Consider the following 15,068-nt stretch of genomic DNA (forward strand, 5'->3'; position numbering starts at 1 on the left):
ATTTAAAGTTTCAGTAAACTGCTTATCGTATAACAAATGCGCGAGTGCTTTCATCAATTTGTTATTATTTTCATTATGCAAAGTGCCTTAGAACCATCGTGAAGCATCCTGTAGATTTGCCGACGATTTTCTTTTACAGTACCAGAGAGCAGTTAGCTGTGTCACATCAAATTTAATTTGAGGCGCAACAAAGAATAGTCATGCCGTTATATTTATTCTTTCTGCTGGAATCAGCAAATGCTCGCAATTTATACTACCCATGCTGGCTCTTGTTTCTCTCCGTGCCACGTCAATGTAAATTTCTCCCTCGTGCATTTCTCTTCTCGAAGCGCTTAGATCCGTAAACTATAATTTGCAGTCAAATGTGCAACAGAATTTTATTCATAATTTTATATCTATCATATAAAAAATAGGATAAAATCTTTAAGATAAAAGATCCTGCGTAATATACCAAAAATTTAAGCTAAAATTCTTTCGCGTAAAATTTTAGATCGTGCAAAATGGTCTTTGTAGTTCCTTGTTGAGCAATTTGTTTGCCTTTCAGCGCGTCGCTCGCGTGAGCTCGTTCGCCGATCTCGCGAATTCTCGGCGCGGCGATTATCACTTAGATATTGTTAGTAACAAAAAAAAAAGAAGAACACGGCGAGCATGATTTTATAACGGTGTAACAAACTGTCGTACAAGCTCTCGGATTGTTTCGCTCGAAACGTTTCGGACGTAAATGGTGGATAAAGGGATCTGACGCCAGCGGTTTTACGGGCGATTTTATTTCCCTTTTTTTTCCCCCCCACGCGCGCCCGTCATATTCCGTCAACATCGCGACGCAATTTCTCCAGCGAGCGTGTGTAATATTTCATGATAAACCCGCGACAACGGACGCGATGACCGCTTTCCCGCGTGCTTAATCTCGCGTGCAAATTGGGCGCGGGCGAATTTTAGATTACCGCGCTCTCGCAACGTATATGCTCCGAGCTTGCTCTACCAGCCGCCGAGCAAATAGATCGATGGAATACCTCGGAGCGGGAGTACGCGGGAATTACATCCTTCTCAAGTGACCTCGCGGTACCGCGGCACAATAAAGTAAAGAATGAAGTAAGGTGGACGCGGGCGGTGGCCGATAGTGAGTAATGGGAAAAACGACGGAAATGACAAAGTGAAATAAACGACACGTTAGATGCCGGTGACGTAGTCGCAATTGCCCTCGAAACAATCGACAAATCTATTTGGCCGACTCCGCCCTGCATGATTATTGAGGGTAATCGAACAACTCCATTGCCTCTCGCGGCGTAATAAGCAAAATAAAATTCAATTGCGCGCTGCCCTTTTTCCTCGTTCTCGCTTGCATCCGATTTCCACTTCAATGTAATGTGCAAACAACTTGCTCTGGCACTTTTCTCTCGGAAAGATACCGAGTTGAATCGATATCCGTACGACGGCCCGTCGTACAAGAATCTTTCCTATACCGCTACGCGCTCAGTATTCTTCGCAGCTCTCGTTGACCTTTACGAGAAATTACTACATAGTCACTTCACCCCATCGCCTTCGATGGTTCCCCTTCGTCTATCATTATATTCTCAAGTGAGGATACGTGATAGATACGCGATATCGATCGATCTTCCATTTGATTTGTCGTAGGGCAGATAGTTGTCCCTTTCTATCCCTCCTGTGCAATTGTAACGTATTGCGTTGAAAAGTCTCGCGCAAGTCTCGGCAACGCGAGGTTTACTATTTGTCGCGGAATTTGATAGATTGCGGTAGAGTCTGACAGCTGAAAACGAGCGTGCGGCTATAAAAGAAAGAGAGAGAAACAGAGAAAAAAGAGAGAGAGAGACAGAGAGAGATAGATCGAAGGCAGGTCACAGGTGGTAAACGCGTGAGGTAGCAGTCGATGCTATTTAATTTGTCCAAACAGCAGTACGGATTCTTTTGTACCGGTCCACTCCGTAGTTGCCATTGGCGTCGGAAATTCGTGTCAGTTCGTTGACTTTATCTAAAATCGATGCCACCGGTGTGATGCTAAAAAAGAAGTCGCTTCTTCGCGCGGTTCCGAGCGAAGAGTTAACGAGCTGAGCGATGAGCCCGTGATGATATACCCACGGACGGCGGTCGCGTTATCAAAAAGGCGTGAAAGTGGGATTGGATTCTTGGGTTTGGGTTCAGCGCTTCCGAAAGAGAGAGGAAAAGAGTATTAGTGGTTTTATGGCGACAAAGCCAGTGAGTTCTTAACTCCTCCTTAACTTCTCGTCGCAAAACTTCCCTAATAAAGAATATTCTCTCCCGTGCGATTGTTTTTGACCCAACTGACACGCGACTAATGCTTTCCCACTGTGATACACGGAGTGGAAAATCATTTTCGCGAGTTTCGAAGAGTTTTTCTCATCGCGAGGATATTATACGAAAACATTATAAGATTACGAACACTGAAAATAAAACGTTTTGTATCTTGAAATATACGAATGATCTTGAACAGGGGGGAGAAAGAGAAAGAGAGAGGAACGATATAAACTTTAATTGCGGTATTATGTATCAAGAGGGTCTCAAGTTTAAACAAAATGTTTTAGATTTAGATTATCTGCCTCTCTTTGTTTTGTTAAACTTACTACGACGAGAGACAGATGTTCTAATATTTGTTACAAATTTTATGGAGGATGTTTTAAGACGTTGGTAATAACAAGTTTCTGGAACAGATTGCTTTTGGTAATCTATAGTCAATATTATCTCTGTTAAGCTAATAATGGGAAATATTATTGCATAACCTACAACATTTATAACGCTATTATAAATCAAAGAAGTCCTCGTTTGTATCTAAAGGATTGAAAAACATATGAAATATATTGAGTAATATTTCTAATATATTTTCAAAACACAACACGATAATCATATAATCTTTAACCTCTCCGGGACCGGAAGCCTAATATTAGGTGCCGTCTTTTTCGTAGTTCAACCCACTGACAAGGACAAAAATGTTCTAGCACTAAAACTAAAAAGGTCGTCCAAAAAAAGGCCGGTCCTGTAGAGGTTAATATCCGAAAAATGTGTTCGTACTTTATATATAGGAAAAGACGAAAATATGGAAGAGGCTATCTATTGTTTTCTATTGGAGCTTTTAAGAGATTGTTCCGGCCTCATGTGCATGTCGCTTTTGATCGGACAACAAGGCAGGTAGAGGCAGAAACGCGGGCAATAATGAATCGCGCCCTCGATCCCGAATGCGCATCGAGGATACGCGAAAGTGAGGCAATACTCCTGGATATAGGTGACACACTGGGGAAATATTTCCGCCCATTATCCGCTGCATGCATTGACGGGGTGCGAGCGAACACGCGTGCCCGCGAGGAGGAGGCTTGATTTCGCGGGGAATTCTGACCGTCGAAATCGTGGGCATACCGGAGGTCGGTGCTTCCACGGGGCCACTCGAATTATGCGTCGGCATTGTGTGTTGCACGGCAAGAGAGAACTCTTGACCCATTGTTCGTCGCCGGCGCGATGGATTTCGGCTCGTGCCGACTACGGAGACGGAATCTCGGACGGAATCGCGTTCTTCAACGTGAAACGCAGTGTGTATATATCGATTCTCGTAAAGTCGTAAAGCAACGTGTAAAGCGATGATTCGCAGGCTGGATCGCGAAAAACATCGTGACGGTCATACGCAACGTTTCATCCGAATTCCGCGTGCGTAAACTTTTATCGTTGCGCCACCCCGCAAATCTCGTTTTCCGGGCGTAGATTTTTCGGGCACGATGTAGCACGTTTTGGATCTCTGAACGAATTTGATATCTATTCAAATTTTTCAGTCTGTAGACGCACGCGTTTCTATCTGTGGTGATACGATGATGCATTTAGCATTTTAACGACGCAATTTTTGGTTGAGCATTATGGAAGTACAAATACACGTGACGTGGAACGATCCTCGGCTTCTTCGATTTATCTCAGATGCGCCGAGCTTCCGTTGTACTGAATGATTACCGGTTGAAATTGCAGCGCAGTTTGGTTCGGAGCAATTTCTCTTTTGCATGAAATTAATTATAAAATTTCGGCGAGGACATGTGAACATCTCCCGTGAGAATAATACGAAAGCAATTACAACGCATTTATCTTGGTTTTGCGACCTCGTATTTTCCATTATTTGACCACAGCGCACTACGCGAGAGATAGCTGACGCACACGTAATTACTAACGCATTAATTACCGTAATAACAACCAAATAGAACAGGCCAAAAATAAAGAACTGAAAATCACTGCTTTTGAACGGGAAAAATAAAATTATCAGTTTTGGTAATGCATAATGCATATTGCTGTTAAGTACCACTAACATCGGCATATTCCACATTTTGTGATTATTGCAATTAATGTAGATATCTGATAATAGAGTAGTACACTGATTTAATGAAGGTAGAAAATAATAATTTTATAAAATTATTTTAACACAATTTATCATATTCTTTTATTTTGTACATTAATTTCAATATATATTTCATTAATATACAAATTCACAAAAAAAATTGAAAAAGCTAATTCTTTAAAACTGCTTGATAATGTTGATAATAATATTAGCGATATTTTTTTCTCTTGTGCTGTCTATACTATGCCTGCTATTATCATTGTCATTGGCTATAATTTAATAAACATATGCTCTGCCTAACTCTGAAGCCGACTTAACACGATGAAAAAAATATTAGTTTACCCAGTGGTATTATCGAAAACAAATCTCAAGTCTTCCTATCTCTTCGCTTTCATGTGCGTTTGTTACCCATCAATAGACGAGAGGCCATCCTTATTAATAATGCATTGACTTTTGCCAATATAAAAGATCACCGAGACTCGATAAGATACCGAGTATTATCAACTGCGTTACTGCGAGATTCACGACGACGATCTCATTTCGTAGCTCATATCCTCAGACGGAGACTACGAATCCGTCGTATCTAGCAGGTACATAAACCGCGACGTCGCGGCGTCGCGTCGGTCGGCCAAGCCGATGTTTACTCTGCTCCGTGTTCCCGCAACGCGGAACCTCTGAAAATCCCTTACGAGCATTAAACTTCAGCGCCGAGGCGAGGGATTTAAGCGGTTCTTTATTTTCAGGATCCGTTAACTTACCTCAACCGCCACGGGGCAAAGCTACCCTCCCCGGGAGAGAGTTCCATATGCGCGAGAGAAAAGTGAAATCGTCGATTCGCGCGCGTCGAGACTCGAGATGCCGGCTCTAAACGCGACGCTGCAAAAAATTGACTGAATATGCAATTGGTTGGCTTTTATTTTTATGCGGCATGCCGTTATCGGTGCCGAGGTACGTGCCTTAATGTATGCGAATTTATGATAACTGCGCAATAACTTCATCCGTAAGCGGATTTCACGCGTCGAAAGAATCGCTTCCGCTTGCGTAAATTCGATTTGCTTTCAATTGTCTTATTTTATTTACTTATCAAAGTAGTCAATTATTATATCGCACGGACTGACATCGATTCATAATAATTAATTCTACGGAGCAGGAGTTTATTTCATATTCGTAGAAAGAGAGATTTTGTGCGGTTTGTATATACGTAACTAATAAATAGAATGAGAAACAGAAAACAAACGCGAACAAATGCGAAACTAGAGAGTTTGTAACACAAACAGACCGTCGAGGGGCCGTAAAAATTCGCGGTGAAATATTAGTCAATTTATCCCAGAAAATAAATTGTGCAGAAAACTTTTTCACACTTTTCGTCAGCTCGTCGTTGTAAAAAAAAAGAGAGAGAGAGAAGAAAATCGTTTTTGCCATTACTGAAGTATCACGCGGTAAATGGCTGAATGTGTTAAAAGACTTAACATCATATTGGAAATCCATATGAGGATCAGCTCCATGCAGGGCATTTAGCGTGATCGTGATTGATTGCAATAAAATATTGAGACTGAGGCAGATGGGTCAATTTTCACTCTATATATATATATATATATAATACATTCGATATTATATAATAGATATATTCGACCCCTAAAATCACATAACCATTTCTTCTTTTTTTCTTAAAGATACGCGTAGTATTAGATTCGTATCAATACCGAAACAATAAAATTCATGAATCTTATCCAAGGAAGCAAAGTCTTGATAGCGATACGAAATTTTCTTTTGAATACTTTTTTGGCAACAATATTGAGAAATGAATATTGTTTACACTTGACAGCTGCAATGATCCAGCTGTTTAATTGACCTACATTTGATTTAGCTGTAGCGACGCGATGTAAGGGGTCGATATGTATTGATTTCCTGTTAAACTAATCTGCAGGAGACATTCGGTTTCCCGCATTATGACGTTCCGTTTGTAAATAGTGTTAGATATGAAATAATATGTCGGAGTGACATGTAGCAAGTAATTGCTACTTTGATGATTAAATTAAACATCATTTTAAACTAAACGCTAAGCCAATTGTGGCGAATATCCAATTTCGAATTGGCTTTAAAAATGGAAAGAAAGAGATAAGAATTCAGTGGCAGCGTCATACGTGCAAGAGATGTCTGATTGCAATTTTGAGTACAAGAGGCAGTCAGTTTTATAATTCAATACCAGTTTCGCGAATGCGAAGTTAGCAGTTGCAGTCGTGCTGCGTCGAGTTAGTAGTTTGCGAAGTCTATGCGATTTCGTCTTCAGACGAATGGGAATGTCGTAGGAAGTTTTCACGTCAATTTGTTAGCGGTATAGCAGAATGATGACTGTGGCTCATAAGTAGGAAAATTTACAATAAACAAGGCATAATAAAATCAAATCAGTTGTCTAAAAATTCATATTCTATTCAAATAAATTTTATTTTACAAATGATATACCAAAGATTTGTCAATGCCTTGAATGCAAGTGACATAATTTGTCAAGTCACATGAAAAATTGATAAAAGAGTAACTACAAAAGCAGCTTATCTTTGATAACAAACATAAATGAAATCGTGGTACATATGCTGCACATTACTACACCTACAGCCAGTTTCCTTTACGCTTTTTCTGTGGCAAATGCAGTTAATTTTATTTGTGCACACGGTGTATTGGAAAAGGTGGTGTTTCGCTGAAATGAAGAGACTTCATAAGACCGCGTGTGCAATTAAGCACTATTACGGTAATATTAATAAATCGGGTTGCCATCTCCGGAATGTGTGACTGCAATGTGGATACGTTTGCGAATAACGGAGAGAAGAAATGACCCAGGAAGAGGTAATCACGGCGAGCATCAGTGTATATCGCGCGTCCGGCGCGGCTTTCTCGGCTAATGTTTCTCTAGATTAATTAACGTTATATTCGAGCGCGACAACAGCGTTACCGTAGCGTTAATGATAAAAGGTAGAGACTAATTTTTAATTTAATGCAAGTGTCGTCATGCGGCCTCGCTGTGTACGATTATTTTTAAACGCGCGGCAAACACATCGTTTGCGCGCCCGTTGACACACAGCGACGTAGCCAGAAGTGCTTTCTACCATTAGAAATGTAGGATATATTTCCGCAAACATTTTTAGTGATATTGTTAAATATCAACCTCAGAAATTCACGTAGAGACAACCTCGAGGTATACCCGAACTATCCAATGCCTGGGGGTATACCTATAGGTCATCTGAGACATGCGTAAATCACATATTTAGATCGCACTGCTCCATTTATCAGAAGTGAGAAGTCATAGTACACACCATTGAAGCTTTATTGCTTCAATCATTTGAACAAATCACCTAGAGTCGCTCAAAACTTTTTGAATCAAGATGTCGGGTGTTTCTTGAAAAATTTTCAGTATGTGTAAAACTTTCCAATTGTACAATTGGAAAATATTGTATAAGGAAAGTTTTTCTCCAGAATCTCATCAAACGTGCAAAAAGAAGATTCTACAAAATAAATAACGGATGAAGAGCAACAAGCTGCAGACATTTCATTGGAAATCAGAACAAGGGGAGAAAGAAAAAATATATTATTATATATCTTGTTGCGACTTTAATATGTAATTAATACTTTATGCATCAATCAACATATGCATTGTTTGTTACGCTCTGCAATGTGCTTTTTGAATTTCATATCATATATAAAGTTGTAATAAGTAAGATTAATTTCAAATACAAATTACACGACGTACATCCTAGCACATAATTGTCATTGGCGTTCATTTAAATGCATAAGATATTTCAGCAGATCATCACCTGCGGAAATGTCAAATGAGTAATTTATGCGGTATCGATAACAGAGGAATTGGTATCCCTATATCAAAGCGAGGGACGGATAATCTCGTTTCGAGATTCGCAGCGATACACATAACGTTCAAAGCGATTTCTGAAAGGAAGATTGCGTTTTCTGTATAACGAGAGAACGGTGTAATGTAGAACGCTTGTACATATGCGTCCGCGTTAGTGATAGACCGACAATGAGTTATACGGACCTAAAGCACGGCGCGGAAATGCTCGTAAACAAAACGCATTAGCGGGACGCTAGACGCGCGCTACGCGCAGCTCATAATAGAAAACTCATAAATTGGATTATACGCGCGCGCGTCCACGCGCCAGTTGTCCTCGTCGGTAGAACACGCGATATGCCGCGCATCGCATCGTTAGAATCGGGCCATTGTCTGTGCTCTCAACCCAGTTGTATCGTTTCATCGTGTACCCATGGCATAAGCTCTTGGCTCATTGTACGTTTAACGCCGTTATTGACATTCGGGCCGATCGGATGAAGCGTAAAGTCCAGAGACCGTTCGGCGAAATGTGCTAGTGACTCTCGTCGGTGAAGTTTCGATTCGCGTCAACAAAACGGCATTTATCGTATATCAAATCTTGCTAAGCCAATAATTCTCTGATCCCTTAATTCGTGTCAGTTGATTCGTTAAATTCCATAGGTATTCTATTATATGGGCTATGAAAGACTTTCGTCGGTCGGAAAAATACATTTTTTTTTATTTATCTTTATTTTTCAATGACACATAACTTACCGTGCATCTGATAGAACGCCGTGATGCCAACGCGATCCGCATCGTCAAAGGAGACCGGCCCCTATAAACATAACGAGAACAATTATATGACGAATGTATGAACGGACAGCTGCAAAATGTGATGACGGCACAGTAAAATCGTTTATTATAAAATATAAAAGGCAATTAGAGTTTCATTACTGAAACGTGAATCCAATCACACGTTTATTCATTGTAAGTTGGAATTAATTAATCATATTGTTATATATTAATTTCATGCGAGTTATAAAGGATCTTCTCTAAAAATTCGTCGAAAAATTTTAAGAGGGTATTATATTCTAGTTTAAAAGGTTGTAAAAGAAAATTTCTACAATATTTTTTATAGGAATTTTTTGTAGGGAAACGAAAAAAGAGAGCGTATAATGCGTATAAGCGTATAATTAAACTTTGCATGATGTTCTTTTAGCCTTATTTTAAGAATATATTTTTATTTTCTAAATAGCAAAAACGCTCTTCTTTTTTATGTTATATCCTGGTCATTAAGAGCTCGCAAGAAAAAACGCATATGGACGCTGTAAATGATGTAAATGGTGTAAATAGCCACACTTTTGAATAAGAAATTTTTGGTTTTTGCGTTTCAAATACCTATAGAATAGCTAGAATCTCATTTACACCGTCCATATGCGTTTTTTCTTACGAGCAGTGACGAGGATATAACATAAGAAAAGAAGAGCGTTCTTATATTACTTGAAAAATAAAAATAAATAACGCTAAAAGAATACGCAAAGTTTATTTGCTTATTCGTTTTTTTTCGTTTCTCTACAAAAAATTCTTGAAAAATATGTTTTTTTACGATCTTTCGAATCAGAATACTTTCTTAAAGGAAAAGAAAGATATGTTGTAATAATCGCAATCTATAACCAATCGTGACTTGAAATTTTGCCCACGTCTTTTAACTTAATATTCGTTGAAAATTCTTCGTCTTTGATTATTACTGAAACCTTAAAAATTGCACGACATTTTTTTATGGGAGGATCTATAGACGAATGGATGCGGGTAGTTCTATACATATGGACTCTCGTGGGGCAATTTTATGCACTTTCCTGTGTGGCGTTCCTCAAGTTTCGCGGACGGACGTAATAAACGGCCGTGGTGCTTTATTTATCCTTCGACTGTAGGACTCACCGAAACTCCGATGAAGCGCAAATCCTTAAGCTGCTCCAGCAGAAGCTTGGCGAGGTCCTTCCTCGTGTGTGTGTACTGTACCATGCTCTCGTTCCGTCGATTTAGGAGGACTTCAGTTTCAGCGAGAGCGAGTGCCATGGCCCACACGGCGTCATAAGTTTGACCGGCAAATTTCGAGTGCGCAACGCCTGTATTATTCAGTTCCGAAGTAAACTTCTTGCTGGTCTGCAAAATGAATGGGATCAATGCATAAAGCGTGTTCGGACGATTCGTAAAACCTTTGGCGCTGTGTCGTATAATTAAAAAAGAAAAAAATTGAAGCGGAAGAAGGGACGGACGTTTGAATCGACTGACGAGCGAGAGTTAAATTTAATTTGTCGTTCGCGCTAACAACGACGCGTTGTTGTATTCCGTTCGCACGGGAAAAAAAGTTTGTCGCGAACGTAGAGGAAAAAAAAGTTTGCCACTCGTTAATTTAACATTTCGGCAATATCGAGATGTGCGGAAGAGGAGGAACGGAAGAATTTTAATTTTTAACAACGTTATTTTTAGTTGAAGCGTTGAAGCGCATCGTAAGCCGGATCAGCAAGGATGTCGCAGTTACGATATTCATCGGAATTGCGTAGCAAGTAACGGGGATGATGAAAATTCTCATTTCTCGAATTTGCCGCAACAAATCTGATTAAGTGTCTATATAAAATCACATTTTATTATAGATTAGCGCATAGTAAGCACCCTTGAGCTTTTCTGTATGCCGCATTAAGCTCGCTGAGAACCTGGTCGAACTACCATTTCCGCAATTTCCGCTGAAATGTCACGTGGGTGTTCTTACATTTATAATTTTACGGCCAGAAGTTTGAGAATTGCTCGCTGAAGGGGAAAATAGTGACGTTGAATCTTTCCCTTTATGCCCAGCATACTCGAGATACTCTTCCAGCGGCTTAACTTTCGAAACGCGTATCTCAATTTAGCTCGTATGTCGTAGATCGAAAAGTTAGAGCAATCATCCTCGAAGGAATGTCAAACTCACCGTTTTTATACATTACTCTCTAATGTCGAATTAGAACGTCATATCTCTAGCTATACGGTTTATATTAAGCTTTCAATTAGATTATTATTATTGTTAGATTCGGATATATCTCGCATTGCACTTTGAACTTTTCGCCGATTTTAGTTTGACCATGACTATTTCTAGATTGAGAGCACGGAATAAACAATAAGTGAATAGAAATCAAATGATTCAGGTAACGGAAGGCTGTATATGCTATATCGACCGCTTATTAATATGATAATTTCTGTATTCTTTTGTGTTTAATGTATAATTAAGATTGATATGAAGACAGAGATGAATTTTGAAGCAAAATCAGTTTTATTTTCGTAAATAATAGTTATCTCGCCAACTACTTATCGGAGATATCTTGTATTCATTAAAAGTGCAAGTCTCTTAGCTTTCCAACGAAACCAAAAATCATCCCACTACGATTTTTCTGTACGAAAATATTGGTGATTATATCGATTTCGATGAAAATGTCTTTGAAAATGACGAAGCAAAATCAATTTTATTTATAATTAATTTATTATATCTCGCAAATTAATAGTTCCAAGTAAGCAATCTTGCGTTTATTGGAAGCGGTGTGAGTCTTATTGTTAGTTTTTTAACGAGACGAAATTCATTCGATTGCGGGTTTTCTGCGCAAAGATATTGACGATTACATCGACCTGTAATCTTGATTTAGTGAAGCCAGCGCGCATTTATCGCGATAGCAGCGATGTCATGTTTCAAAGCACTTGCACTACACATGTTTTCCCACCTGTTTTTTTTTTTTAGGAACACATGTTAGTTCACCTGTCAAATTATATATAAAACGTACGCGCGGCGTTCTTTCATGTGTGCTGCGTACACGCCGGATTTTCGAAAAATTATCTTTGTGAAAAATCGACGTAGCCATACGCGACAAAATTGATTTTCTGCGTTTTGCATCCTGCAGATGATATTGAATACATACGCACTTATTATGAAATCTAGCGTCTAAAAATGGAATAAAGAATAAAACATTAAATTATATGATGCAAAGAAAGGACATGTCGATAGAGAGATATTAAAAATTGCCTAAAAAGATATGTAAAAATACAACATTAACTATTCAGTTATTAGCGCTAACTCTTCCTTATCAGAAATTTTGTAGTTATTCGAAGAGGCTAATTGTTCAATAATATATTAAGCATTAACATTAAGAGTCTAAAATATGCTAGTAAAATGAAAAAACACATTAAATAAACTTAAAGAAATAAATGAAATCTAGAACCGATTGTAAATATATTTACAGATAATTGCAACTAATAATAATGACGTCATTAAAGCGCCATGAAAAACTCCTCTACGTAAACTTTCATTAATTTTCAAGAATTTTTTGTTTTTGGTATTTTAGGACCATTCGAGGAAAATTGTGTGACACTCAAGGGATTAATAGCATTATATAGAAACTGTTACTACACCAAACATCATTATTTTCACCTTATTTTTATTTCGATCGTGGAGAAAATTGCACGGGTACACAGCGAAATTATTCACGTTGATGTCGCAGAAGGAAGCGTGTCCCAGGACATATCCGGGACAGATATCTATATTGGAAACGTGTTCGGGGAAGACGTCGGACGGATGTGAAAACCGCGACGTGTACAATCCACATACGACGGCACCGCGACGCGCTGTCTATTTTTGCGATTTGTTATTTTCACGAGTGCTCAAAATCGACGGCTGACTTTTGACGCGAACATCGATTACGGCGGCTCGTCAGTCGTCATTAGGCTGATTACCCAGCTCCTGGGGGGTGCGAAAAGACGCGCTACGACCCAGTCCCTTTCCACTTTAACGTTTCACTACGCGGGCCTTTAATGGAACAGAATGGAAGGAGTCTTGCCCGTCCATAGCAAGACCTCCAGCTTTCTTCGTTGCACACTCTAATTTCCGCTCGTGGGACTTCATTTATTACGGCGCCCAGGTAGGGTTGTAGCGGCAGCCCAGGCGTTATTATTGCACAACGACTCCGCGACTAAGCTTTCTTCGCATCTTCGCCTTCGTCTTTATGGGACGCGGGATTCTGCAATTATCGCCGCCGTTAACATTAACGGTCCCGGAACGATCGTTATCTATTTTTTTATTTTTTATTAAACTTGTTGCCTCATAAACGCGGGATACCGTAAACGCAAATTGTCGCTGAGAACAAACGACTGATCAAGGGATATACGTGTAAATCAAAGAAGGCGACGACGGGAAACTTGAAGAATCGTGTATATGTCGTTCAAATTAGTTCGTGACAGTCTAACTGTCTAACTAGTCTAACTCAACGTAATATTTTATCGGCCGTTATGTATTAATAAGAGAAATTGAAACGGCCAACTCGGCAAAAACGACATACCAATCCCGACGCGCTGGTCTCGTTTCCGACGACCGTGGGGTGGCTCTTGACGATGATTAAACCGTCCAGAGTCTGTGACAGCTGGGAAGTCGTGCACTCTCCGATGCCGGCGCGCCACCAATCGCCCTTTATCCCCAAGGCGTCGATGGTCTCACCTGGCAAAATCCACGCGTAATCGCCGCCGTGCATCCCGAGCTTCCAGGCCTGCAACGAAAAGGAGACGCAGTTTATGAAAGATTCGTTTTAATCGCGTTCCCGCAACTCCGCGGAGTAATAAACCCCGTTGCGTACGCTATATTTATCACGATATACAGAGGAATGTGCCGGAACTCGAGCGTGAGATTAAACACGGCGCTGCAAAAGAACATTGTCCCAGTTCATCGTGTTTGCGCGAACAATAGGTACGAACGCACAATGCTGCGCGATAGTGATGCCGCATTATCGCGATCGATGCCTGACACGATTGCCACGATTCGTCAAGGTAGCCCGGGGGACGGCGCGATATACGCGCAATGGGTCGCGAAACGTGCTCGGCCTCGCTATCTATCGATCGGTTTACTTTTCCGATTTGCCGAAGGACAGGAGCTTGCGGGATTATCGTTCGCGATCGCGTTCGCCTGGATCTCGAAATCTCAACTACTGGCGAAGTCTCCGCCGCGCCGGGAAGATCGACGGCGAGTAGTCGGTCAGGCGAAATTATTTATGACGATCGCGTAATAAGGCTGGATGTTCCGTGTAGTGAGAAACGACGAGGAGAACAGGGTTGTTCGCGGATCCTCCGGGATGTCTTTGTAAAATATATCTCGCCGTGCGTCTTGTTCGTCTTCTTGTTGCCTTCACTGGCTATTCCTCTCATCGTATCTTCCGTATCTTCCGCTCCGGAACGTTGTTTCCGCTCGTTTAGCTTCGCCAGCTTTGCCAGGTGCACTTTGAGCATTGTAATATCTGCCTAAGGCATTTTGTATCGCCTTTTCGCTGGTCAAGTTAGCGGATAAAGTAGGTCATCGTTAAATTGTACTCGGTCGGCGCGTCACGGTCTCTCAGTTACATTTTTGCCCCCTGAGATACAATCAATTAATTTCTTCCGAGAGACGAGATTACAATTGTCCGTGAGCGCGAAACAAGCGTATTCTACAAACTTAATTATGATTTATGTAACGTTTGTTATTCTATTTGAAAAAGTTCAACAGTAAAGTTTTTTTCTTTAACTTTAATTAATTAATTACATTTTATTTCTTAATATAATTTTAATATACAATAGTTGAGTACATTTTATATCACACCAACAGGTATAATAATAATTCTTCATTAAACTCTATAAATAATCTCTCTGTTAAAAAAGTTTCTTAATTATTAAATAATAAATGAAATATCAGAAACTATACGAAAAACCGTAAATTTGTACTTAAAATCTAAATATGAGATAAATAATATAAAGTAACAACTTTTTGTATTTGTATAAAAAATTGTGAATTCTGGCAGCATTTGAAATCATGTTCATTATGTAAAAATGTCTGCATCTTTGGAAGTAGTATACGTATTTTGTTGCGGGTAA

The 15,068-nt window shown here is 39.8% G+C and overlaps 1 protein-coding gene across 5 annotated transcripts in view; it reads right to left on the reverse strand.

Moving 5' to 3' along the window:
- Gaba-b-r3 (gamma-aminobutyric acid type B receptor subunit 3) overlaps window positions 1-15,068 on the reverse strand; it is a 68,532-nt gene that overhangs the window by 13,030 nt on the left and 40,434 nt on the right. For all 5 annotated transcript variants that reach the window (XM_071706984.1, XM_071706983.1, XM_071706982.1 and 2 more), the window contains 3 exons: window positions 13,514-13,717; window positions 10,095-10,319; window positions 8,931-8,991 (listed from right to left, as the gene is read on the reverse strand). In XM_071706984.1, coding sequence (XP_071563085.1) covers window positions 8,931-8,991; window positions 10,095-10,319; window positions 13,514-13,717 — 490 coding nt within the window. The remainder of the gene's footprint in view (window positions 1-8,930; window positions 8,992-10,094; window positions 10,320-13,513; window positions 13,718-15,068) is intronic.

The sequence above is a fragment of the Temnothorax nylanderi genome, unplaced genomic scaffold (assembly GCF_030848795.1).
Source record: "Temnothorax nylanderi isolate EJ_2023f unplaced genomic scaffold, tnyl_v1.0 TNYL_tig0055_pilon, whole genome shotgun sequence".
Classification (NCBI taxonomy): Eukaryota; Metazoa; Arthropoda; class Insecta; order Hymenoptera; family Formicidae; genus Temnothorax; species Temnothorax nylanderi.